The sequence below is a fragment of the Cotesia glomerata genome, linkage group LG4 (assembly GCF_020080835.1).
Source record: "Cotesia glomerata isolate CgM1 linkage group LG4, MPM_Cglom_v2.3, whole genome shotgun sequence".
In the NCBI taxonomy this organism is placed as follows: Eukaryota; Metazoa; Arthropoda; class Insecta; order Hymenoptera; family Braconidae; genus Cotesia; species Cotesia glomerata.
Genome location: NC_058161.1, coordinates 11,859,315 through 11,885,595, shown reverse-complemented (window position 1 = coordinate 11,885,595; position 26,281 = coordinate 11,859,315). Strand labels below are relative to the sequence as shown.

At 31.5% G+C, this 26,281-nt stretch overlaps 4 protein-coding genes across 8 annotated transcripts; 1 reads left to right on the top strand and 3 right to left on the bottom strand.

Moving 5' to 3' along the window:
* Positions 1-260: 260 nt before the first annotated feature.
* Positions 261-8,141, bottom strand: LOC123263327. Of its 2 annotated transcripts, XR_006509148.1 has the most exons (4): positions 7,805-8,141; positions 4,893-4,974; positions 1,427-3,399; positions 261-1,154 (listed from the first exon to the last, which is right to left on the bottom strand). XR_006509148.1 is itself a non-coding variant. In XM_044725987.1 (3 exons), exons 2-3 carry the CDS (start codon positions 4,935-4,937, stop codon positions 1,867-1,869), a joined length of 1,578 nt encoding a protein of 525 aa, XP_044581922.1. In that variant the 5' UTR covers positions 4,938-4,974; positions 7,805-8,141; the 3' UTR covers positions 1,202-1,866. The 2 variants fall into 2 exon arrangements, 1 of the variants encoding a protein (XP_044581922.1); XM_044725987.1 differs by lacking the exon at positions 261-1,154 and having other exon boundaries at positions 1,202-3,399.
* A 1,742-nt stretch (positions 8,142-9,883) lies between these two features.
* LOC123262724 lies at positions 9,884-12,322 on the bottom strand. The gene is made up of 3 exons (XM_044725095.1): positions 11,333-12,322; positions 10,284-10,463; positions 9,884-10,217 (listed from the first exon to the last, which is right to left on the bottom strand). Exons 1-3 carry the CDS (start codon positions 11,346-11,348, stop codon positions 9,934-9,936), a joined length of 480 nt encoding a protein of 159 aa, XP_044581030.1. The 5' UTR covers positions 11,349-12,322; the 3' UTR covers positions 9,884-9,933.
* Positions 12,323-12,537: 215 nt separating this feature from the next.
* On the bottom strand, positions 12,538-22,273 carry LOC123262723 (WD repeat-containing protein 44). Of its 2 annotated transcripts, none has more exons than XM_044725093.1 (6): positions 22,002-22,273; positions 19,108-19,867; positions 17,968-18,210; positions 17,384-17,671; positions 15,573-16,193; positions 12,538-14,171 (listed from the first exon to the last, which is right to left on the bottom strand). In XM_044725093.1, exons 1-6 carry the CDS (start codon positions 22,064-22,066, stop codon positions 13,062-13,064), a joined length of 3,087 nt encoding a protein of 1,028 aa, XP_044581028.1. In that variant the 5' UTR covers positions 22,067-22,273; the 3' UTR covers positions 12,538-13,061. The 2 variants fall into 2 exon arrangements, with proteins under 2 accessions (XP_044581028.1, XP_044581029.1); XM_044725094.1 differs by having other exon boundaries at positions 18,073-18,210; positions 22,002-22,272.
* A 496-nt stretch (positions 22,274-22,769) lies between these two features.
* Positions 22,770-26,267, top strand: LOC123262768 (protein unc-50 homolog). 3 transcript variants are annotated; one of them, XM_044725178.1, is made up of 6 exons: positions 22,770-22,815; positions 24,124-24,399; positions 24,624-24,810; positions 24,884-25,017; positions 25,915-26,016; positions 26,089-26,267. In XM_044725178.1, exons 2-6 carry the CDS (start codon positions 24,135-24,137, stop codon positions 26,223-26,225), a joined length of 825 nt encoding a protein of 274 aa, XP_044581113.1. In that variant the 5' UTR covers positions 22,770-22,815; positions 24,124-24,134; the 3' UTR covers positions 26,226-26,267. The 3 variants fall into 3 exon arrangements, with proteins under 3 accessions (XP_044581113.1, XP_044581115.1, XP_044581114.1); XM_044725180.1 differs by lacking the exon at positions 22,770-22,815 and adding an exon at positions 22,989-23,006; XM_044725179.1 differs by lacking the exon at positions 22,770-22,815 and adding an exon at positions 23,548-23,567.
* The last annotated feature ends 14 nt before the right edge of the window (positions 26,268-26,281 follow it).

The window sequence follows — 26,281 nt, the reverse complement described above, 5'->3', positions numbered from 1 at the left end:
TATTGTAAAGTGGAATTATTTTCAACTTAAAATATTTATAATAATATTATTATTATTAATTAAAATTACTGGTGCTTAATCAAACTTATATAATAAAAATAAAAAAAAAATATTAATAATATTATTATATAACATTACCAAAATAATTAATATATATAAGTGTGTCTTTTTAATATTTTATTTTTATTATTATACATAATACAATAAATAATATTGCCAATAAAAAAAGTACATTTGTTTAAAATTAATTATTATATTTATTATCTTGTACAGTGACAGGATTTTCTCATTAACATTAGTTTGATTATTAAATAATATAAATAAATAAATATAAGATAAATAATAACGGACGGTAAGTAAAAAAATAATGGCCCAATTTGGGACGTAACAATTCGTAAAAAAGGGCCGAAAAAAAAATTTCCCACGGAAAAATGGGTCTTAAATTATTATGATATAGAGCCGGGCGTTCTCATGCCTTTTTTCTCCTCTTCCGTTCTTAAAATTTTTTTCTTATCCCTCTCTCTCTGTTATTCTCATTCATGTCCGAGTAACGGACTCATCGCCGACAGGCTTGAAACGATTTATCTGCTCATACCGCAATTTGTATGCTAATTACGCAAATTAGATGTACTTGTGTTGTTATACAACTCTCGCACACTAACGCGTCTCTACTTTATTGATAATAAATTTCATATCAATGTTAATATTTATATATATATATATATGGTTATTTTTCTTTAAATAACTTACACATGTACTGATAAAATTAATTCGCAATAACATAAACCTTTTTGTTACTGAGGTGTTAATTTAAATCTGGCACAATAAATATTTTTTATTCAAGTCTTCTGAGTTTATTTTATATAAATCGTTATTGACAAGATTTGTTATATTTATTTAAGTATCCTTCACTGGCGACTTGTCATTTAAACAGAAAGTTAAAAAAAAAAAAAAATAAAAAAAAAACTCCAATCAAGATTCGAACCCCGAACTTCTGGGCATAAGTTAAAAAACTTTCTCTTGAGGCTACGGGAAAAAATCGTGCTAAAAGCTACGTGATTTTTTCAGGTCGCAATCGATTGGTGCATCAATTATGACCTCAAAAACCTCCAAAAAGTCAAAGTGGTCAAAGTTGGACAACCAAATTTACTAAACTTTCCATTTAAACCACAAAAATTTTGATTTAAATCACCCAAATTTAAATGGGAAGTTCATTTAAAAAAAAAAAAAAAAAAAAAAAAAAAAAAAAAAACTCTCATCAAAATTCGAACCCCGAATTTCTGGGCGTAAGTTATAGACTTAACTCTTGAGGCTACGGGAAAAAATCGTGCTAAAAGCTACGGGATTTTTTCAGGTCACAATCGATTGGTGGATCAATAGTGACCTCAAAAACCTCCAAAAAGTCAAAGTGGTCAAAGTTGGACACCCAAATTTATTAAACTTTCCATTTAAACCACAAAAATTTTGATTTAAATCACCTTAAAAACTAAATTAATAAAAAATAATCCGATAAAAAAAATTCTTGTTGGCTGACTGACCCCCTGAGCAAGTCTCCCTTTACTTTCACAAGATCAGCCTGAGGGTCAGGTGGTAATCCTCTTGAGGTCACGCTCTTTATACGGGATAAAATATACACAAGTACACATCAAGCATTCGAGATCCACTCTTACATTACACACACTTACATTAAATCGTGCCTCCACCGGGTATTGGATAGCCTCGAGTGCACCACGTACGTCACGACATTCAACAAGCCGTGTAAGAATGAGGTAGGACGAACGTTTACCACACATTAAATTTATAAGTATAAATATTGCAACTGCAAGAATCTCCCCAATTTATTTACAAACGTGATCCAACCTTTTCCTAAGAGTAAAAGCAGGTCTTGGGCTTCTTGGAGACGTACGCGACGATGCACTTTTTCTTGGTGGTGGGTCTCAACCTGATCCACAAGTAAGCCGACAGGATACAGGAGAACAACATGATCGCCAGGAGGATTATCAGCGTGAACGCAAACTTGGGGGTGGTCATACAGATGAGAGTCGAGCCGGCCTGAACTGGAACCACAACAGTGTCTTCTTCAGGCTTCTCATCAATAGCAAAGGTCAAGTCTCCAGTGGAAACCACCCTGATGATCCTATTGACCCCAACGGTGGTCAGCGACACCTCCCTGGACTTTCTCCGGCGTTCGTCTCTTGGCCTTCCAGCTCCAGCTTGGAGATAAGCCTCCAAAGGAAGAGGTGGTGGCAGTCCGTAGCTTACATCAGGATGGGAGTTCTCCAGCAGGCCTGGACCAAGTCCAGAGTCTAATCCTTCAGAGCACTGGTCAGGACAGTGGTACCTGCAGATCTGGATGGTGCACTGGAAGTGGACCTCCATTGAATCCGGGAATTTGAACGCCTGGAAGTGGGCGTAGGATAAAACTGAAGCACTGGCTCCAAAGTTCTTGATCTTGGTGAACCTGGACATCAGTTTGGGTCTAGTAATGCAGCCCCGCTGGTCAACCAATTGAATTGGCGCGCGTTTTCCGTCATGAGCCATGCAATTGCGGACCAACATGTCGAACTTGGCCTCGTCGTCCTTTATCGCCAGGACCATGGTCATGGTTTGACCAATCTTCACCAGCCCAGACACTTCTGAAGCCCAAGGTCCTTTGCCAACCTGGATTTGCATCCAACAGCCAACGTTGTCTCCAGCAAAGTCTGCTCTTACCACGTCCAACATGTCCACTGGGAAGGGTCTGAAGGTCACGGACTTTTCGTACAAATCATGCCAAGTGCATCTAAGCTTTCTGGCTTGGTCCCAAACCTCCTGGACCTGAGGGTCATACTGGACCACGATGATGTTCTCGAAGTAAGTTCCTGATCCTGACTCCGCGCCGTATCCGTACAAACCGTTTTCGGTGTTTCCAGCTGTTCCGCAGGCGTGAATCCCGATTTCAAAGTTGACAGAGGTCCGGCCTAGTCCTGCGGGAAGGTGGACGCAATTTACGTTGCTGTAGTGGCCTTTGCTGAAGACTATGCCGTAAAAAGGTTTGTCGAAGCCCAAGAATATCTTCATCAGATTCTTCTCGCATTTTACGTCCAAGGATACTATTTTCGGCATGTCGGGGGATGTTGAAGGCCAGTCACTGCTTACGCCTGTTCCGGTGGTGAAAACTTTGTCCAGAGCTTCTGTGGATTGCTTTCCTGGCGGGGGAGGAGGAGGGCCGTGATAGGCTACATTGTGCCGATTGGAACCGATTGTTCCGCGGTTGGAGTTAGAGGCAGAGTTTGAAGGAGGGTTTGAGTTTGAATTCAGGGATTCGAGAGCCAATTGGTCTGTTGAAGCGTCTTCTGGGCGGGCTGCTGAATCCTCGCCAGGGATCGCTTCGACTACTTCTACTTCCTCGGGGGTTGCCTGGAAGAAAAAGAGTAATTAGTTAGTAAAATATTATAAAATTGATATAGAATGTTGATAAGTAGGTGAAGTTACCAAATAAGTATGAAATTTGATTAAATAGCTTAGAAATTGAATACTACATGCGAGAGGGAACAGCGCCACTTTACATCTTAGCGGTGACTTTTGAAACTAAATTTTTTTTTTCTCTAAATGATAAAGCTCAGTGTCTAATGATGAAAAATAATGATTAAAAAGTGATGGGATGAGTTAGTATTGGTGGAAGGTTAGTTATACTTATGGCGTGGCGGATAAACGGGTACAGCTTCTGGGAAGTTAAACGGAAAAAGAGTGGATGAAAAAAAGCTGGAGGTAGGGCACGCCGGAATAGGAACGGAGTGCAGTTAACAACTGAGTGCAGATTCCCAAACCAGAACAAGTGAGTAAAGCCTGGTTGGTCGACTCTGTCAAGAGTAATGCATTGTATGACATACGGGTAATGTGAAGAAAGACGCCAGACTTAATACCAGACTGCGGACTAGACAGACTCGTTGCGTCACCAGTGACCCCCAGATAACGGGCTACATATCTGGTGTATATATGTATTTTGCCGCTCGCGGCTACGGTCAATCGGGCACCTCATTTTTATCAGACGCATTTGTTAGATTAAACGCGCGGTTCATGAGAATAGGTTTGGATTTATTAAGTCGGGAGGTAGATTTTTGGATTCTACGGAACATTTCCGAAAAAATGAGTACCCACATGCCTATAATTCTTGATATGTGACCATATGTGATATGTATGATCACATATGATCATATATGATCACATATGAGGAACTATAGGCTCGTGGGTACTCATTTTAAAGCTCTCGAGGTCTACTTTCATGTGGATTGATTCTTTTTAAGATTTTCTTAAAGTTTTAGAAGTTAATTGTAAATTACTGTTATAATTGGAATTAATTTGTAGTAGATTAGAAAACATAACTGTTAAAGATAAAAATAATTAAAATCTGTTTCTTGTTATCGGAAATTTATTACTCGGGCCTTAGAACGGTACCTTTAAAAAAATATCTTTTTAAAATTAACGGAATATTTAAAACTGATATTTGAAATTTTTCTCTGGGTTAGAAATTTTAGCACGATGAACAGAAATTAAATGTGCTGAGACGACAATAAATATTGAGCGGGCTCTTGACATAAATAATAAAAAAATCGGGTGGTAAAAGAAAGGCAAACATAAAAGAATAATTAAATAGTAAATAGTGAATATAAAAAGTATGTTAGAATAAGCATAAAAAATAATTATTCAAATTCAACCAGTTTAAGATTCTTGAGACATTCTAATGGTTGTTCTCTATAAGTATTTTTATATGTATAACGGCATCGCTATAGGAGATATATATTTTTTTAGGTTTTATAAATGCGGCTTAGTTACAAGCTTTGAATTTTTTATTCACTATTTACTGTGACCAGTTAGGATTTTTTATTAATGATAAAATAAATGAAACTTACCCCACCAAAGAGAAGACATATTAAAATAACACAGTGAAGCCTCATTCCTTGGCCCGCAATCGCTGTCAATTAATCACGAGCCCTGAAAAAATATTTTTAAAATTAATTATATTAATATAATAATAATACTATATCTTAAATGGCATCAATAAAGCGATGTAATAAAATAAGTTGCAAAGATTATCGGTAACAAATTATTATATTATAATTTATCGGATGAGCCTTTACCTTTTTTCCTACCCCTACCCTCGTGACCAACAAATATTGAGGTTTGTTCGACCATTATTTATCGGGTAAGACACTACACGTACACGAATGGGAATAAGAGGATGAGAAAAAAAATGAGCATATGATCCGGTCGGGTACTAACGTCCCAAATTCCATAACTCCGTTATTTTTTTATTTTTAGATAAATCAATTCTATTGAATTTTTTTATTTGAGTCGGAGAAAATTTTAAACCAACCTTAAAATTTATAGAAAATATCGAAAAGTACACAAAATTACCAAAAAAATACAATTTTTAATTAAAAAACCAGGAAATTACTTACTACATGCGAGAAAGAGCAGCGCCATTTGGCCATCTAGCGGTGACTTTTAGAACTAAAGTTTTTTTCGGCCTAAACGTTAAACCTTGACATCTTTTAAGAGAAAATGAAGTTAATACCACTATAAATACATTATAATAACTAAAAAATTCAATTATAAATAATTATTTTGTCGAAATTTGACTAAAATTTCAAAAAAAAACCTATAAAATCGGTAGGAAACACTTAAAAATTACGATATCGAGTTAAAAACTTTATAAATGCCTTTTTACAAGCGAGAAGAAACAGCGCCACTTAAACACCTAGCGGTAACTTTTAGAACTAAAAATTTTTTCCCTATTACTAAATTTTGGTGGCTAAAAGTAATATTAAGCATTAATGCGTCAATAAATTATTAAGTTTATACGAAAGATGCGAATTTTAATTATCGGCAAGTTAAAATTGTAATTTATAGCGTTGATTAATATTCTAAGTATCATATTACTTATAAAATATAATGATTATTATTAATAGCGGACCGATCGTGAGAATGAGAATAGAAAAAATCGGCGAGTCGATTTAGACAATAGAATATTCATGAAAGTAGGACTATTTAATGGTACAAGATATTAAGATTGAAATAATGGTTATGCTTATGATTGTCATTATAATGATTATGGTAATTATTATTATTAAGAAGAAGAAGATGATGATGATGATGATGTTGCCGTGGCATGTGCATAACATATGGCCTACTAACTCAATGGATTTACTCTCATCGGTCCTACTTTCGTAAGTAAATTCCTTACATGACAATACATCGTACAATTCTTTGCATTAATGTGTTATTCGTTATTATTACTAATGTATTTATGCTTACGGGAAAAATTATGCAGATTATACATTAATCTCTGATATCTTTGACCCCCGTCGTATGAATATCAATGGAATATTTCTATTAATTTAGAATTAGTTGAACATTTAAATTGTTTGATGTTCCAAAAAGATAATTGGGAATTTTAGTCAGTTAAGAATAAAATAGTTGGTCAACGATTAAATTTACGGAAGAATGCTGTGGCGAAGCCAAAATAATGAGGACACCATAAAAATTCAAGCTGGAGGAATTGTCATAAAAATTGAGCAAAGTTATGTATTTATATCGAGGCCGGAATTGATTATCCTGAATTAAAGTCCCAATTTTTGGACGGACATACCACAGAGCTGTGGAATAAAAATGAGATGGTCACATGGTTGGTTTATATTATAATCGACGAGAATGTAAGAACATAAGTGACTGCTAAAGAGAAGATGATCAAGTAGAAGTAGAAGAAGACGATCTGAGATACTAAAATCCCCGGCGATGGGTAACCCGTTATGTGTATTTGGCAACCTGCCCATTCCTCTTTATTTCTCTGTGCCTAATTCGTAAGAGCCACCGGGTTCAAATTTAAAGACAATCATCATTATCGTATTCTGCTTTTAAACTCTTTCTATCGACCTCAAATGGTCAATTCATTTTAGGTGACACCAATTATTTTTTTTTATTAATGATAACTCTTGAACAAATTAAAATTTTGAAAAATCCTTTTGTAACTTTACTTCTTATATTGTACAGAAGGTTCCTACAAAATTTCAAATTAATCGGAGATAGGTCCCAAATTTTGATTTTTCGACTATAACTTTTGACAAAATTAAAATTTTGAAAAAATTCTTTAATAACGTAACTTCTTATAGTGTACGAAAGGTCCATATAAAATTTTAGACCAATCGCCTATCTGATGCAAAAAAAGTTTTTTTTCGTTTTTCGTATTTATACCATAAAACTTTTTTAAATGACCATAACTTGTAAACTATCAAAAATTTTCAAAAATCCTCTTATAACTTATTTTTATATAGTACATAGAAGGTCTCTACAAAATTTCAGACCAATCGGATAGAGGGCGTAAAAAAAGTTTTTTTTTCGTTTTTCGTATTTACTACCATAAACCTTTTTTAAATGACTCTAACTTCTAAACTATCATAAATTTTCAGAAATCCTCTTACAACTTATTTTTTTACAGTACACCGAAGGTCTCTATAAAATTACAGAGCAATTGATGACTTGCGTAACAACTTGAGCTTGGATGCAAATTTACTACCCCATAAAATAAAAAATGAAGAATGAAACGGACGATTTATCCGTAATTGCACCTTTGAAAAGGCCGTCAAATAAATCTTAATAATTCACATCCAATTAGTCTATCTCCCGTGTTCATTTAATAAATGCAGAGGCTCATTTCCGGCTGAGCGATCAAGTTAATCGCCGCTCTAATGACCAAATTAATTAATAATCACTTTCAATTGCCGAGGCTTTGCAACTATTTTAACTTAGCAATAAACGTACGTACCTTCGAGTCCTTAATCACAGTTCACTGATCACTTTTTAAAAGTTTTATCACTAAAATCACTAAAAATCGGGCTACTGACGGGGGTAGGTTCGCATAATTTGGCAGCTCGAGGATTTTATCAGAGAATTTGAGGATAGGAATTAGACTAAATTTGGGATGCAATGATGCGTGAACACTGTAACTGATGGAGTCGAAGAGCAAGAATGGAATACACCTGTCCGATATACAGAGTATACTATAAGATCGTGTGTCCCGCCCCCTGACCCAGACACACGACGACAGTACAGTTATATAGGTCTCTGAGGTATATCGTGGTATCATATCGTAAAACAGCCATACCTTACGTTCGAGAGACCCCCATACCAGTAGGCAGTAGTAGAAGCGTAGACGTGTCCCAGCCGATCCCGAGACTGTGTCAGAGTGAGCAATGCTTAAATACACCCTGGGTAAACAGGTAAATAAGTAAGTAAGTATGTAAGTAAGTAGTCGGGGAAATTTACCTTTATTGCCAGTTACAAAGGTTATGTTTAGATTTACAACCCATTATTTACCTTTCAATCAAGGTAACAATATCTTTTTAACCACCGAAAGACACTTAAAATCCGACTGGGGTCTTTTTATGGTACACGCAAGACCTCTTTTTAATTTTGGACCAAAATTTAATTTAAATGGCTGTAACTTTTGATCAAATTAAAATTTTTAAAAAATTCTTTATTAATTTAACTTCTTATAGGGTACCAAAGGTCCCTATAAAATTTTAAACCGATCGGAGATAAGCTGCAAAAAAAGTTTTTTTTCGTTTTTTGTATTTATACCATAAAACTTTTTTAAATGACTATAACTTTTGAACTATCAAAAATTTTTAAAAATCCTTTGATAACTTGACTTCTTATAATGTACCAAAGGTCCCTATAAAATTTTAGACCGATCGGACATCTGGCGCAAAAAAAGTTTTTTTTTCGTTTTTTGTATTTATACCATAAAACTTTTTTAAATGACTATAACGTTTAAGCTATCGAAAATTTTCAAAAATCCTTTGATAACTTAACTTCTTATAGTGTACCAAAAGACCCTATAAAATTTTGGACCAATCGGCCATTAGGCGCAAAAAAAGTTTTTTTTCGTTTTTCGTATTTATAACCATTAGTCTTTTTAAATGACTATAACTTGTGAGCTATTAAAAATTTCCAAAAATCCTTTGATAACTTAATTTCTTGCAGTGTACAGAAGGTTCCTATAAAGTTTTGGGCCTATAAAAATACCATGAATTAATTTTACACTGCAACATCGATCTCCATAAAATTGCGAATAAATCGGTAGCTTAAAAAAATTCTTAAACCCCAAAAACCTCTTTGTCGAATCAAAGGAACTTGGAATTACCTTAATTATAGCCCTTGATTTTATAATCCCGTCTCTCCGATATCGTATAAGCGTTTTTTGTGTACCACCACTTAATTATTTATCACCCCACCATGTCCCACATACTTGTTTATAAAAGTAAGTGGGGGGAGCCATCTTCCAGCTATTTCTTAAAGTTTTTCATTGACCTTTCCAGTTTGACACCGTTTTGTCTCATTCTTAAAACTTACTATACCTTTACTAAATACAAATCTTATAGTTAACTATTTATACTGACACAAAATATAAAAAGGAGTATAGTTAACTCGTACAAAAGATACTATTACGTTCCATCACCTGTGTAACATAACAGAACCATTCATCCTGTCATAGTTGATTCTGTACCGGTGTTAAGCTACCTTACTCACACCGATATCAACAAGCTCAATCAAAGTGAACTTGACACGAATACACCGAGGTCGTAGATGCCTCCGTCGATTAGTAAATACCGGAAATGCTTTTATGTTACTCCCGTTTTCTTCTTTTTAAACGTTGAATTAGTATTTTTACACGGACTAATTTCCCTTAATTCGGATCAATCGTTTCTTGTAATTAAAGTGAGTCATAAAAAACATTTATGATAGAAATCATTTATTCGGACAATATATATGCCTCTATCATTATTTCGTTAGGTAATTACATTGATAAGACATTTATTTTTAAAAAATTTTTATTGCGTCAATTTTTATATCAGCACATTAGTGTTTCACATTTTTAATCTAAAATTACAATTACAATTTATTTCTTATTTCTGACCATGCATTGAAGCAAGAAAGAGTGTTATTAGACTGATCAACTAACTCAATCGTGCATTCGAAGGGTATGAAGGTCCAAGTCTCCTTAGGAACCATCATGTCGAACATGACTGTTCCAATTGCGCCGGCTTGCATTGGCAAACTCCGATCCAGAGCCAGCGAAGTCGCCAGTATATCTTCTGAGATGAAGTAAACTCTTTTTTTACCTCTCCAGGGAACTGTCAACCGGACTTTAGGTCTCAGTAAAGTGGTGTATTGTTCTGAAAATCATGAATTTCGATGAGACTAAGTGTCTCTAATTAGCCGGTCTAAAGACCCAAACTCACTCGTTTGAAATTGCCACCGAGCTGTTGCTTTAGAGTCTTCGTAGAGCATGCACTTTGTTCCGCAATTATCAATGAACAGATTTGCTGGCTTAGGCTGACCTGGGCAGGCTGATATTGCCGATTCAGTCTCTGGAGCCTGTTGGAGAGAGGCCGCCACGCAGAATGTTGCGAAGATAAGCGCTTAAGGGAAATTTAAGTTACATTTAGGAAACTTTTCATTTTTAAGATACTATAACTTTTGAACTATTGAAAATTTTGAAATATTCTTTGGTAATTCAACTTGTTATAGAGTACCAAAGGTCTCTATAAAATTTCAGACCAATCGGATAGACGGCGCAAAAAAAGTTTTTTTTCGTTTTTCGTATTTTTTACCATATTAAGCTTATTTAAATGACTCTAACTTGTGAACTATCAAAAATTTTTAAAAATCCTCTTACAATTTAATTTTTTATAATACACAGAAGGTCTATAAAATTTGAAGTTAATCGGAGGTAAGTCTGAAATTTTGTTTTTTTGAGTGACTATAACTTTTGACCAAATTAAAATTTTGGAAAAATTTTTGGTAACTTAACTTATAATAGTGTACAGAAGGTCTCTACAAAATTTCAGAACAATCGGATAAAAGGCGCAAAAAAAGTTTTTTTTCGTTTTTCGTATTTGTTACCATTAAGCTTATTTAAATGACTATAATTTGTGAACTATCAAAAATTTTTAAAAATCCTCTTACAATTCATTTTTTTATAGTACACAAAAGGTCTCTATGGAATTTCAGACCATTCGGCGGACTTAAAACGCAAAAAAATTTTTTTTTCGTTTTCATTATTCATAACTATAAGACCTTTTTCAATGGCTAGAACTTTAAAACTACTAAAAATTTTTAAAAATCCTTTGGTAACTCAACTCATTACAGTGTACTGAAGATCTGTATAAAATTTTAGACCAATCAGAAATTAAGCGGAAAAAAAAAAAATTTTTTTTTATAAGGATAACTAATTTATTTATATTAATAAAAATCAATTCAATATTTTTGTAAAAAAAAATTAACTCACCTTTAACAAATATCATGTCGTCAATTTAAAAATCAAACTACATCCAGATGAGAAAATCAGGGGTTTATATACCGAATTGTTACCACCCAAAAGTTCATTGCCAAAAAAAATCCTCCGTGACACGTAGTAAATAACCTTGACTACGAATAAAAAGTACTTTAACGAAAAAAACACATTAAATAACGTTCCTAATAGCTTTCTTAATAAAATCATTAAAAATTTTTACTAATTAAAGCTAAAATTTTTTATCGTATTGCGAAATAACGTCATTAAATAGCAATTAAGCGCTTATCGGTTTGCATGATAAGATGGCCGCTTCGATGTGGGATTGCGCAATGGTTAATTAAGATAAGGTTAATAATAGACAAAAGGCTTGTTGGTGTTTGAATTGTTTATTGACCTATATAAAATAAAATAATGTGAATGCATAATTAAAAATTACCTTAATCTCAATCGGTACATTGCGTTTGTCAACAATTGCTAGGTATTTAGTGCGACAAATGCCGAAGGAGCGGATTTACAGCAGCGTTTTGTGCCAAAGGATTAAAAAATTTATTTTTAACTTAAAAAGAATTTTCTACGCCCTTTTAACATTTGTCGCAGAGTTTAAATTAACAATAATTAATCTTTGTGCACGATGCGGAATGGCAAATATTTTTAAAATCAATCATTAATGATAATTTGTTGCTAATTTAAGCATTTGCTCGATAACATTAAAAATATATTTACAATTTTAATATTTTTACATTAAATGTGTATATTTTTTCAATAATTTGTCTATTTTTAAAGTCATCTTTCAATATATTTATTTATATTCTTTATTATATATATATATATATCTTTTGTTTAATTTCTCGCTCATTAATTCTATAACCTTAATGCTGTTATATACATTGATAATTGGTAACATGATAAGTATATATATATATTCATTTATTTATATTTTTTCGGTGATTTATGATATTCTCGAGAAAAATATTAAATTACTTAACATTAAGATTCAATTTAAAGTTTTAACCTTAACTTCGATATATATTTAAATGGCATTGCTTCCTAATATAATCTTTTAATTAATATCAATATAATTTTCAGAACATATATTTGTTAAAACTATAACTAATTATTTTTAAATTGTAAATTATTAATCAAAAAAATTTTTTACTTTTGTGAGTAGCTAAGTTAACAAAATGGCGAACAAGCTTCTCATATTCGCTGTAAGATGGCGTTAGTAAGCATTTCCGCCATCCTAGTTCGTCCGCCATTTTGTTATGCGTCGCATTAAGTTGATACGAAAATTGACGTTATTTATTGAATTTTCTATTTTTTTAAACATTAATTTTTTGCTCAAACCTCAAAAAAATTTTTTGCTAAAAAATTTAGACTACATAAAAATTAACGTCAATTTACGCTTATACTTTCATAATTGATTGTTTATTAAAAAATATCCTTAAACTTAAAAAATTTGTACAATAATTCCAAAAGATAAAACTCAATTATTTATTGTTCAATTTTAACATCCTTATTGTCGATAAATTGATTCACATTTAATTTAATAGTGTTCCTTAATCATTTTAAATCAATACCTTTACAATTTTTACTAACAGTGTTATATATCCTAAATAAACTTAAAAATTTATTAAAAAATACACCTCCCCATAATTTCTCCCAAACTTACCGACCGCCGATAAAAAAAATTTCTTTACCGACTGTCGATGAACCCAAAAATAATCTACGCAAGTGCAGAAGCGGGAAGTGAACTATGCTTTGGTTTAGTTTTATTAAGAAAAACTTTAATGCAGCCATTAAAGTCAGCGCTGACAAGAACATGCCCTCCGCAACCTTTGGTCCTCTGTTCAACGACAGGATCAACAACAGGCTTAGGATTTCCGGAACTATTGCTGCTGGTACTATCAGGATTGTCCCACTTTTCCCGGGCTTCAATCTGCTTGATGATGCTATCAGGATTGGGTGCAAAGACAGCGCAGGTAACTACAGCATTATGAGCCTTGATTCCTTCCCAGAAGTCATTCCTATCTCTCCTTACGCTGGAGAACTTGGAATAATCATGGTGAGTCTTCCAAATATAAATACACTGATTCTCTGACCCCGCTAGGATGTACTGGCCATCTGGACTGAAGCTTGCCTTAATCTGGCTGCTGACATTGACGTATCCTTTGTACTTGCAGGACAAATTCAGGTCCCTAAGGTCATACAGCCTGATCCTGCTGTCATTAGAAGTGACCAGAATCTTGTCTTCACCAGGCATGGGTTCAATCCCGCTGATCTTGCGCCCTCTGGCGTTCTTCCCGCGAGTAGACCTCACGTCTATCTGCGTATGATACTTCAGCTGGTCGGTATTGTAGAAAATACACCTGCCATCATAAGATCCCACGACGGCAAACTTTCCATTTTGACAGAAGTTAGCAGCAGTTATCAATTTGGTGCTTCCGTTAACTTCGTTCCAAACTGCCACCTTTTTGTCGGGGATATTCCAGAGTCTTAACTTCCCGTCTAAGGACCCGGATAAGAAGTACCGGTCGTCTCGCGGGTGGAACACTATCGCGGTTACGAAATCAATGTGCTGGAAACAGCAAAGACACTCTTTCCGAGATATGTGCCACAGTCGGACTGTTTTGTCCATTGAGGATGAAAGGACGAAGTAATTTTTCGACCAGGATACGTCTAATAGGTCCGAGGTGTGCCCCGTGTACGTGCAAAATGGCTTCGGCATGAAAGGACTCTTGGTGCCTTCTACTTCGCTCAATGCGCTTGCTATTATGTTTGGATCTTCCATTGATTGTTGGGAGACCAGTGACTCTTGCGATGGTGTTGGGCTTACCTTTATAGGTACAATTGTTAATAATTGTGGTTTAATTCTTGAAAAAGTTGCCCCATGCAAGGATTTGGGGTTAGATGTGATCAACAATTTAATTTAGTGAGTCATTTCGAATTGAAGCATGATTGTTATATCAATAATGTAGGATCAAGGATTAGTTGTAAATTTTAAAAGATTTTTACAACAAAAAAGACTAAATTGATATCGATATGACTAAAAAAAAGGATGAAAACTAGAAAAGAAACGAAAAAATAACTTTTTTCGAGTTTTCTGGATGATACAGGTTAATTTTGTGAATATGACGGATAAAAAACGTGATATGTGCTCTAGGATTTGTATAAAGGATCCCAGGTATCCCTCAGGAAACACAAAACATAAAGTAAATTTATAAATCAAACTCCTACAAAGTTTCGGCTGACAGGTTCTGTTTCGAACTTGTAGGAATTTTTATATAAAAGTTATAATCAGTGCCAGCAATTTTAATAGACTTTTTTTGCTTAATAAAGTCAGGTTTTATAACATTACGCGGTTTTTGTTATAAATAGGAGGGAAAGTTCTTTGTATAGGCGAGAGGGAACAGTGCCACTTGGCCACTCAGCGGCAAATTTAAGAACTAAAATTTTTTAAGCGTTAATATTTAAATAGTGACTTTTTTGACATAATTAGACTGACATTTTCTTTTTTAATTTAGAAAAAAGGTGAAATTGATTGAAAATATCAAAAATTACATAAAATTACAAAAAACTCCAATTTTTACTAAAAAATCTAAGAAATTTCTTTTTACATGCGAGAAGGAACAGCGCCCATTGGCCATCTAGCGGCGAATTTGAGAACTAAAATTTTTTTAAGCGTAAATATTTAAGTAGTGACTTTTTGACTAAATTTGACTGAAATATTTTTAAAAAATATTTCAAAAAACGTAAAATTGATAGAAAATATCAATAATTATATAAAATTACTGAAAATCTTCAATTTTTACTAAAAAATCTAAAAAAAATTCTTTTTAAATACGAGAGGGAACAGCGCCACTTGGCCATCTATTGGCAACTTTAAGAACTAAAAATTTTTAAGGCTTAAATATTTTAGTAGTGACTTTTTGACAAAATTTTACCAAAATATTCAAAAAAAAAAAAAAAGGTAAAATTGATAGAAAATATCAATAATTAAATAAAATTACTCAAAAACTTTAATTTTTACTAAAAAAAGTCTAAAAGATTTATTTTTACATGCGAAAGGGAACAGCGCCACTTGGCCACCTGGCGGTAACTTTAAGAACTAAAATTTTTTTTCTAAATCTTATAACTAAGGGACTTATTATGTTATTTTATGGTAATAAATAAAATTATTGCCAACACTGATGACAACAAACAAAAAATAAAGAAAAATAATAAAAAAATGACTCACCTTCTCTGCATTATACTTGGTCCGCATGTCCTGGAAGTAAGTGAAAGCATCTCTAAGGACCCATATCCTAAGAACTCGATCCTGACCGGCTGTAGCGAGTAACCTTCCGCAGGCAGAGAACTTCATGCACCAAACAGGTCCGACGTGTTCACCACTGAGATCTTGAACGTGCTGGAGATTAGAGAACTCGTAGGGCCCTTTGTGACTATTGGAGGCCTTGAGTTTAATGCACTGAGGTTCTCCAGGGTACACGTCGTCGACAATGTCCATGACATCTTCTTTGTGTCTCGCATGAGAGACCTCCTGAGCAATGGACTTGGCTTTGTCCATGGTCTTTCTGACAGTAGACCCCAGGAACCGTTTTATTTTCTGGGTCTTTTTGCGGACTCTACCGACGGTGACGTCTTCGTCAGGGGGAATCGAGGACATTTTAGAATCAACACTCTCTTCGTCACTTTCTTTTTCTTTGTCCAAACTCGAGTTACTCACGTACTCTGATGTCAGTCGCATTATGTGCAATGATAATGGGTTCATACACTGAGGTAATTTGTCTTCGGCTATACTTAAAGGCACGCGTTCTCCGGTATCAAGGTTTAATACTGTCACTTGTTCCAAAATTTCCTGGAATATATTTATTTTTAATGAGTATTTGGTTAAAAATTTATTAACAATAAATAAAATATTTTATTATCTGTATTATTAAGAGAATAAGAAAAATTTTGTGTCCAGGATAGATAATTAAGAAATGATCTAGTATTTTGAGAACTATTGACGTTTTTAAAGATATAAGCTCATCCTGATGATATACTCATCAAGACCTTTCATTTGAGTACCCACATCAATTTTTCATATATTTCATATATTTATATATATTATATATATGTACATATGAAAAATATATAAAAAATGCATGTGGGTACTCAAATGACAGCTTTTGATGAGTGTAACATCAAGATGAGTTTATATCTTCAAAAATGTCAATAATTAAGAAATGGCCTTATATCTTGAAAACTATTGGCGTTTTTAAAGATATAAGCTCATCTCTATGTTACACTAATCAAGACCTTTTATTTGAGTACCCACATCAATTTTTCATATATTTTATATATTTATATATATTATATATATGTATATATGGAAAATATATCAAAAATGCATGTGGGTACTTAAATGAAAGCTCTGGATGAGTGTAACATGGGGATGAGCTTATAATTTTAAAAATATCAATAATTAAGAAATTACCTTGTACCTTGTGAACCATTGACATTTTTAAAGTTATAAGCTCATCCCGATGTTACATTCATCGAGACCTTTCATTTGAATACCCACATCAATGTTTCATATATTTTATATATTTATATATTTATATATATGTATATATGAAAAATATATGAAAAATGCATGTGGGTACTCAAATGAAAGCTCTTGATGAGTGTAACATCGGGATGAGCTTATATCTTAAAAAATGTCAATAATTAATAAATGACATTGTATCTTGTGAACTATCCACTTTTTTCAAGATATAAACTCATCCCTATGTTACACTCATCAAGACCTTTCATTTGAATACCCACATCAATTTTTTATATATTTTATATATTTATATATATGTATATATGAAAAATATATCAAAAATCATGTGGGTACTCTAATGAAAGCTCTTGATAAGTGTAACATCAGGATGAGCTTATATCTTTAAAAATGTCAATATTTAAGAAAATACAGTGCAATTTAACAAAATTCATTATTTAATAAAGCAAAATTTTATTTTATTATAGTTACTAGTAATTTTTAAAATAAAAAAAACTAACCATATCCGTAAGACGTTTGCCAGAATCAGTCCTCGTCCTAACAAACATATTGAGCTGCTTGACCATATCCTGATCTCCCGCAGACTTGCGTCTCTCCCGAGTGCCCTGAAGACTTGTCGCCAACCTGTGCTGTCCTAGAGAGTATCTGCCGACACTATTGCTGGATAACGAGCCCAAAGGGCTGCTGGACTTGTCGCTGGACTGCAAGCTTATTAACTCAGCTTTCATCTTTTCCAGGCGTTCAATCTCCTCCGCTGAGGGGCCTTCTGCTTTTGATTTGTCCTCATCCTAGAGACAACACCATCAATATTATAATCAATATTCAATAAAATAATTTTTATAAAAAACTAGAGCTCGTCATCCAACAACTAATCTACCTTAAAATTGGTTCGGGTTTCAGAACAATCAGAGGTACAATTTTAATTAATAAAAATTTTAAATAATAAAAATAAATTCTACAAGCTTGAATTTGCTAAATGAAATATCATGATTGATGAATTTTTTTAATAATAATTAATGAATTATCGATAATAACAACCAGGCAATAAAAAATGATTTTTATTTGGGCTGCTGGTTAGACTGACCCGGTATCGGTGGCTATAAAATCCTCTGAGGGTCTCGAATGACTCAAGGCGAGCTGGAATTTTATCATTTCTGAGGTAAAGCACGATATTACTCGAGAAACTTGCCTGAGGCTTCACGACGTATTGGCCCTTGGTTGCTGATCTTATGTCCAAAGAGTGCTCGAATTCTCGGGTTATTGACTCGATTGTGCTTGCTGGGCTCGGCAGTGACGAAGCTGGTACCGATCCTTCTGCTGCAGAAGGCTGAAAAATTTGTAAAGTATTTAGACTGCATTCGAAAATTCTCTATTTCTAGATACATGATTAAAAAATCACCTCGTATCTTGAGAACTATTGACATTTTTAAAGATATAAGCTCATCCTGATGATACACACATCAAGATGTTTCATTTGAGTACCCACATCAATTTTTCATATATTTTATATATTTATATATATTATAAATATGGATGTATGAAAAATATATCAAAAATGCATGTGGGTACTCAAATGAAAGCTCTTGATGAGTGTAACATCAGGATGAGCTTATATCTTAAAAAATGTCAACAATTAAGAAACTACATTGTATCTTGAAAACTATTGACATTTTTAAAGATATAAGCTCATCTTAATGATATACTCATCAAAACCTTTCATTTGAATACCTACATCAATTTTTCATATATTTTATATATTTATATATATTATATATATGTATATATGAAAAATATATCAAAAATGCATGTGGGTACTCAAATGAAAGCTCTTTATGTATGTAACATCAGAATGAGCTTATATTTTAAAAAATGTCAATAATTAAGAAATGACATTTTATCTTGTGAACTATTGACATTTTTAAAAATATAAGCTCATCCCGATGTTATACTCACCAAGACCTTTCATTTGAGTACCCACATCAATTTTTCATATATTTTATATATATATATATATATATATATATATATATATATAGCTATATATATATATATATATATATATATATATATATATATATATATTATATATGTATATATGAAAAATATATCAAAAATACATGTGGGTACTCAAATGAAAGCTCTTGATGAGTGTAACATCAGGATGAGCTTATATCTTAAAAAATGTCAATAGTTAAGAAATTATCGTCTAATTTAACAAACTTACAGCAAGATCGGTAGGAGTCTGAGGCTTGGATTTTTTTTTCCTCCTGGGAGGAGCAACAGGAGCTTGATCTCTATCAAGAGTCTTGCCATTGCCCTTGGTGCTGGCAATAACATCAGGTTCCTGAAGTCCAACATTATTCGCTTGACAATTTAAATTAGCAAACTCCTTCCTGCCATTAACAGAAGCACTGTCCTGAACAATATCTCCGGAAAGAGTGATGACACTGGAGGACTGTGAGGCCTTTTCCGAGCCAGTGTCTTCGTCTCTGCTGGGAATCGATGACATCTGGATGTCCCGGGTCAGGGGAATCGGACAAGAGACTCCGTGGTGCAGAACCCCAGACAGGGAATCCCCAGCCCCAGCCAGAATTCTCCCGACCCTTCCAAGCGAAGTCATGCTCTGCAAGCTGACTGTGTCGTGCTCGATGATCCGGAACGGGTGGGTCGTCTTAGCTGGTGCAGGGTACACACCCTCTATCGAGGAAGTCTGGCTGTCTGGAGGCGAGTTGCTGATCGGGATGTCATCGTCCTCGGTTTGCATCCGCTGTCTCAGCTCACGGAACCTCCGTCGGCCCTTCAGCTTGTCTGATGTCTTCTCTTCGTCATCTGGCTTGCTTACAGGCTTTGACTCGTCAGCTGGAGCGGTCTGCGGCTTTGGGTCCACTGGCTTCACGAATACTGAGTCATCTGTCAAGGTGGGTCCTGGTTTTTCTGTTGGGACTTGGCTAACAGGTGGTAATGACTCACGGCCATTACTTTTTCTGGAAATTTATTTAAAAATTAAATAAATATTTATTTTAAAAAATATTATGGGTATTAATAAATTTATTTAAATTTAATTTAATAATTTAATAGCAACCTAGCTAGTAAATAAATAAAATTTTGCTTTATTAAATAATGACTTTTGCACGCCTCATAGCGCGAAGCGCGTGAGGTTGTGCTTTATACTCGACTCGTCAAGATCAAGCAATTTTGTGATCTTTAAATGCCTCTATCACAACCATATTACACTTATTCAATAATATAAGTAGATGTACACCGAAAAACACTTAAATTAAACCATCTTTTACTTTCTAAAATCATTTCATGTTGCTATTTTGAAAAAGAAAACGTTTTGAAAAAATTTTACGTGGACGTCCGGATGTCACCCCATTTTGGATGTACCAACGATTACTCCCGAACAAATTGATATTTCAAGACCGGACCTTTTTTATTAGTTTAAGAATTCGATGAACTGGGTCCGTATTTCATATCAGTGGCCTAGCTTATGTATTTTTTTAAATTGAATTTTTATTGAAATTCACGGATACAACCGTACAAAGCCAAACGAACTTTTCTTATTTGTCACGTGAAAACTTTGGCGCCACTTGATCAAGCTAGATTTTTTAGACTGCGTGCGCATATGACAAAAAAGGGCGCCGATATTTAAAAAAAAAATAAAAATACTCTGTAAGAAATTACTTAATTATAATTTTTTTTTAATTAATTATACAATTAATTTTTTCTTAAAAAATGATGGAGCGTTATGAGACGTGCAGTTTTGGATTTTCCAAACTTTTGCTAAATTGCACTGTGTTTTTTTAAATATTGACATTTTTAAAGATATAAGCTCATCCTGATGTTACATTCGTCAAGAGCTTTCATTTAAGTACCCACATGCATTTTTGATATATTTTTTATATATAGATATATATAACATATATATAAATATATAAAATATATGAAAAATTGATGTGGGTACTCAAATGAAAGGTATCGATGAGTATAATGTCAGGATGAGCTTATATCTTTAAAAATTTCAATAGTTCACAAGATACAATGTCATTTCTTAATTATTGAGATTTTTGAAGATATAAGCTCATCCTGATGTTACATTCATCAAGAGCTTTCAATTGAGTACCCACATGCATTTTTGATATATTTATCATATATACATATATATATATAAATATATGAAATATATAAAAAATTGATGTGGGTACTTAAATGAAAGGTCTCGATGAGTGTAATCTCAGAATGAGCTTATATCTTTAAAAATGTCAATAGTTCACAAGATAGAAGGTCTTTTCTTAATTATTGAGATTTTTTAAGATATAAGCTCATCTTGACATTACACTCATCAAGACCTTTCATTTGAGTACCCACATGCATTTTTGATATAATTTTTATATATTTATATATATAATATATATAAATATATAAAATATATGAAAAATTGATGTGGGTACTCAAATGAAAGATCTCGATGAGTATAACATCGGGATGAGCTTATAACTTAAAAAATGTCAATATTTTACAAGATACAAGGTCATTTCTTAATTATGTATCTAGAGATAGATCATTTTCGAATGCAGTCTAAATATTTATCATCATAAATTAACTATTGGTGAAAATAATATGAAACATTTAAAAGGCACAACTGCAAGTTAAGATTTTTTTAACGATACCAAATTTTAGGAAAAAAATCCATTTTATCATATAAATACACTGGCCCCAAAATTTTGGTTATTCTCTTAATAATTTAAATAATAAAAAAAATTTATTTAATTTTAATTTGAATAAATTTAATAAAAATACAAATTTCTTATTAAATATTAAAAAAAACTTTAATACTTAAATTTTTTTTAATAATTTATTTATTAATAAATAATAATTATCTATATCGATTTTTATTATTAAAAAAATTTATAAATGTATTTTTTAATATTGGAATTAATTTATTAAAAATAAAAAAAAAATTGACAGTTGTCAGCTAACTTCAATATCATTTAAAATATCGAAAAAAAATTAGTAATGTCATTATAAATAAATAAATAAATGTTAACTAATTAAAATTAATTTAATAAAGACAATTAACATTATTAACAATAACATAATATTGATAAATATAAATACCTGCTCCGATTGAAACTGTCATCCTCAGCGTCAAAAAATTCCTCGGAATCACTGCTCCCCGACATTCTATGCTCGTCCTCAGATCATCATCCCGTGGAAGTTAATTGTGACAGCTGAGAGTGTCAAGCCAGCTTTTTGGAGATGATTCGTCAATTATAACTGCTAATTTTAATAAACAATGTCGAGATAATAGAAAAATAATTAAAATTCTGTCAGTCTACAAAGCTAAACACTCTCATTGATGTTCTGCACTAGTTTATAACCTTGAAGATTTATTAAGTGGCGCTCTCTTGCGGCGGATTTTTAAACTATTTTTTACGCGCGAAAATTAAAAATTATGAAAATTAATTTGATAATTTTAAGAATTTCTAACAAATAAATAATGAAAAAAAATAATTATTTAAAAAAAATTGACATTTATAAATTGTAAAAAACTAAAAATGCAATTTTTTAAAAATAATTTTTCGGAGCAAATTTTTTTATTAAATAAAATTAAAAAATTACCAACTGCTAACTTAAATGTCATTGAAAAATTATTTTTTTTTAATTATATTAAAATTTAAATAAAATTCAAAGAAAAATTTGGAGTAGGATTTTTTCAAAAATTATTACCCAAAAAAAATAAATTTTAAAAAAGTTACTAGAGGCGCTGCACTCACGATAGCTTTTTTCAGCCAATAAAAATAAAAATAAAATTCAATAAATTAGTATTAAAATACTTGTCAATAATTATTTATTTAAATAAAAACAAAAATTGTTTTCTATTGTGTTAAATTTATTGTTAAAAAAAATAAATGAATTAATTATTAATACTGTAAGTTTATATTATTATTTTAAAACCTAAAACAAAAATAATTTTGACAGTTTTCTAACCTAAAAGTGCAGCAATATAAATAAACATTTTTTTTCTCTTGCAAATATAATTAAAATTTTTAAAAATAATTCATTTATTAAATTTATTAATTCGAATATAGGGTAAGTGTGGGTATTACTGCAGTTTTTTTCGTAAGTCTCACTTCGAAAGCATTTTTATAAAATTTTCTCAAGATAATAATAACTTTTTTTTTTTAAACCAAAGTTTGACTTATTATTAATACAAATATAAAAATATAAAAAAGTGTGTGAGAACAGACTTCTGGAAGGATAGGACAGAACAAACACAGGCAAAAATTTATTAGTTTAATGTAATAACAAGAATTCTTTATAATCTAAATAATAAGTAACACAGCCTTAACGTATTATTAATTGACCAGAATTGGTAAATTTTAATTGATGTAATCTTACAATCTACTGATTATTGCTTTCCTGGACTTGCCTCGACTTCTTATTTTTTTGTTTCTTAACTTTTGATTTTTTATTAATTTTCTCCATAGTTTATTTTTCTCTTCGAGACAACTTGATTCACGCACTTATTTAGAGGTTAGAATAGCTGTGTTTACGTCCGCAGTAATAGGTGCAGACATATACAAATAGAGGCGCTTCTATTACTGCAGTCGACTGAGAAAATTGCAGTATTACACGCACATGCGGTTTTTCGGTAAAAATGTAATTTTTAATGATCAAAATGTAATTTTTATTAATTATTTGATTCTAAAAAAGGGTTATCTAACTTTTAAATGTAAAAAATATATTAATTAGGTCATTTATATAAAGAAAAAGACTTTTTACACTGAAACTCTTAAAAAAGATAAAATTATTCACTTCTGTAACTACTTAATTTTTATTAATTAATAACAAATTGAATAACTGTCTTACTTATAAAGCCACTATGCAGTTATTTTCCGAAAGGTTTAAATTAACAGAAATAATTTTTTTTTAATCAAAAAAGTCATAACGCATTTATTGATAATTAAAAGAAGAAAATCTGCAGTAATACGAGTAATACCCACACTTACCCTCAAATTTATTTAAATAAATATTTTTTTAGTGTTAAATTTTTAAATAAAATTAAAATTATTTTTATAGATTTCTAACCTAAAAACGCAACAGTAAAATAAAAATTTGTATACCTACTTGTAATTCTTATAATTACCATTAAAAAAATTTTTTTTAAATTATTCATTATAATTTCTGCATGTGGAATTTCTTAAATTATAGTAAAAAAATTGTGATCTGTTTTTAGTGTGATAAAAAATGAAATATTCAACGTCACCACCAACAACTCCGCGGTCGCTGTCACCAAATAATTTCTCCAGCGGATTTTTCTCCTCATCCTCGTCGCTTCCGATTCCAATCACTTATCGCAACCAAACTTGCATGGGAGGCGCGTCAAAGTGTTACAAATATTTGAGAAAATTACTAAAATTTGAGCAAATGGATTTTGAGTTTGCTATGTGGCAAATTATATACTTGCTAGTGTCACCTCAAAAAGTTTACAGAAATTTTAAAAATCGCAAACGTAAGTTTATTTATGATACTAAAGTTAGCCGACGTTTTTAATTTTTTAATAATTAAATTAGAACAAAAAAACAATTTTTAAAAATTACACTTAGAGTTTTTCAAGTTTTTAACAAATGACAATTTTTTTTCAATAAAAAAAATTTTTAAATGTCGACTAACTTAATTTACATAGTTTATTTTATTTTTTAAAATTAAATGAATATTTTATTATACTTATTTCAGAGACAAAACTCCAATTTGCAAGAGATGATCCTGCGTTTTTGGTGCTATTAGGCTGCTGGCTGCTAATATCATCATTAGCATTCGCTCTAGTCTTGAAATTAGGCTTCCTTCAGTTTGTTAAATTTTTGCTCTACTCCACTTTTGTAGATTGTATTGGAGTTGGATTGTGTACAGCTACATTATTTTGGTAAATATTTTATTTTAAATAAGACATATTAAATAATAATAAATAATTTATTTAAGTTTAATAATGGTTTCAGGTTTATTAGTAATAAATATTTAAGACATGACACTACTCAAGATGTTGAATGGGGATACGCATTTGATATTCATCTAAATGCTTTTTTTCCACCATTAATTATTTTAGATACTTTTCAAATATTTTTGTATCCTGGTAAGTTTTTTTTAGATTTTAATTATAATAATAATAATAACGAGCAACCTTGCAGTCACTATGTGACTGCTTGTGAACTATAAATAAATTTATTGAACAATAAATTTTGTTAAATTGCACGATATTTTGATAACTACTCACATTTTTAAAGATATAAGATCATCCTGATGTTACATTCATCAAGAGCTTTCATTTGAGCACCCACATGCATTTTTTATATATTTTTCATATATATAAATATATGATATATATAAATATATAAAATATATGAAAAAGTGATGTGGGTACTCAAATGAAAGGTCTCGATGAGTGTAACATCAGAATGAGCTTATATATTTAAAAATGTCAATAGTTCACATGATACAATGTCATTTCTAAATTATTAACATTTTTTAAGATATAAGCTCATCTTGATGTTACACTCATCAAGAGCTTTCATTTGAGTACCCACATTCATTTTTAATATATTTTTCATATATACAAATATATAATATATATAAATATATAAAATATATGAAAAAGTGATGTGGGTACTCAAATGAAAGGTCTTGATGAGTGTAACATCAAGATGAGCTTATATGTTTAAAAATGTCAATAGTTCACAAGATACAATGTCATTTCTAAATTATTAACATTTTTTAAGATATAAGCTCATCTTGATGTTACACTCATCAAGAGCTTTCATTTGAGTACCCACATGCATTTTTGATATATTTGTCATACATACATATATATAATATACATAAATATATGAAATATATGAAAAATTGATGTGGGTACTCAAATGAAAGGTCTCGATGAGTGTAATGAAAGGATGAGCTTATATTTTTAAAAATGTCAATAGTTCACAAGATACAAGGTCATTTCTTAATAATAATAATTTTATGTCAATTTCAGCATTTATAGACTATGATGTATTCTCAGCAAGATTTATTGGTAATACCTTATGGCTTGTCTCCGTAGGATATTATATTTACATAACATTTTTAGGATACACTAGTAAGCATTATAAATATTAATAATAATAAATTTATTGTTAATTAATTAATTAATTTTCTTATTTAATTTTAGGCGTAGAAATATTGCATCGCACAGCTGGAATACTTTGGGCGTTACCAATAGCGTTATTAATTTATATCGTATTTTTATGCGCTGGAATAAATATAAGTAAGATAGTAATTAATTTTTACCTTAATCGGGTCGTCTAGTAATTTAATTATTAAGTTCAGCAATACTTAATTTAAAAATATCTACTGTATATTTT

Bases quoted from the DNA above. Each gene is read 5' to 3' on its own strand.
- LOC123263327 (XM_044725987.1), bottom strand. From the start codon at position 4,937: ATGAGGCTTCACTGTGTTATTTTAATATGTCTTCTCTTTGGTGGG. The intron at 3,400-4,892 runs GTAAGTTTCATT...TTTTTCTTCCAG, and splicing joins TATGTCTTCTCTTTGGTGGG to GCAACCCCCGAGGAAGTAGA.
- LOC123262724 (XM_044725095.1), bottom strand. The intron at 10,218-10,283 runs GTGAGTTTGGGT...CATGATTTTCAG, and splicing joins TCGGTGGCAATTTCAAACGA to AACAATACACCACTTTACTG.
- LOC123262723 (XM_044725093.1), bottom strand. From the start codon at position 22,066: ATGTCGGGGAGCAGTGATTCCGAGGAATTTTTTGACGCTGAGGATGAC. The intron at 18,211-19,107 runs GTAAGTTTGTTA...CAAATTTTTCAG, and splicing joins AGACTCCTACCGATCTTGCT to CCTTCTGCAGCAGAAGGATC. The intron at 16,194-17,383 runs GTTAGTTTTTTT...AATATATTCCAG, and splicing joins GCAAACGTCTTACGGATATG to GAAATTTTGGAACAAGTGAC.
- LOC123262768 (XM_044725178.1), top strand. From the start codon at position 24,135: ATGAAATATTCAACGTCACCACCAACAACTCCGCGGTCGCTGTCACCA. The intron at 24,400-24,623 runs GTAAGTTTATTT...TACTTATTTCAG, and splicing joins AAATTTTAAAAATCGCAAAC to AGACAAAACTCCAATTTGCA. The intron at 24,811-24,883 runs GTAAATATTTTA...TAATGGTTTCAG, and splicing joins TGTACAGCTACATTATTTTG to GTTTATTAGTAATAAATATT.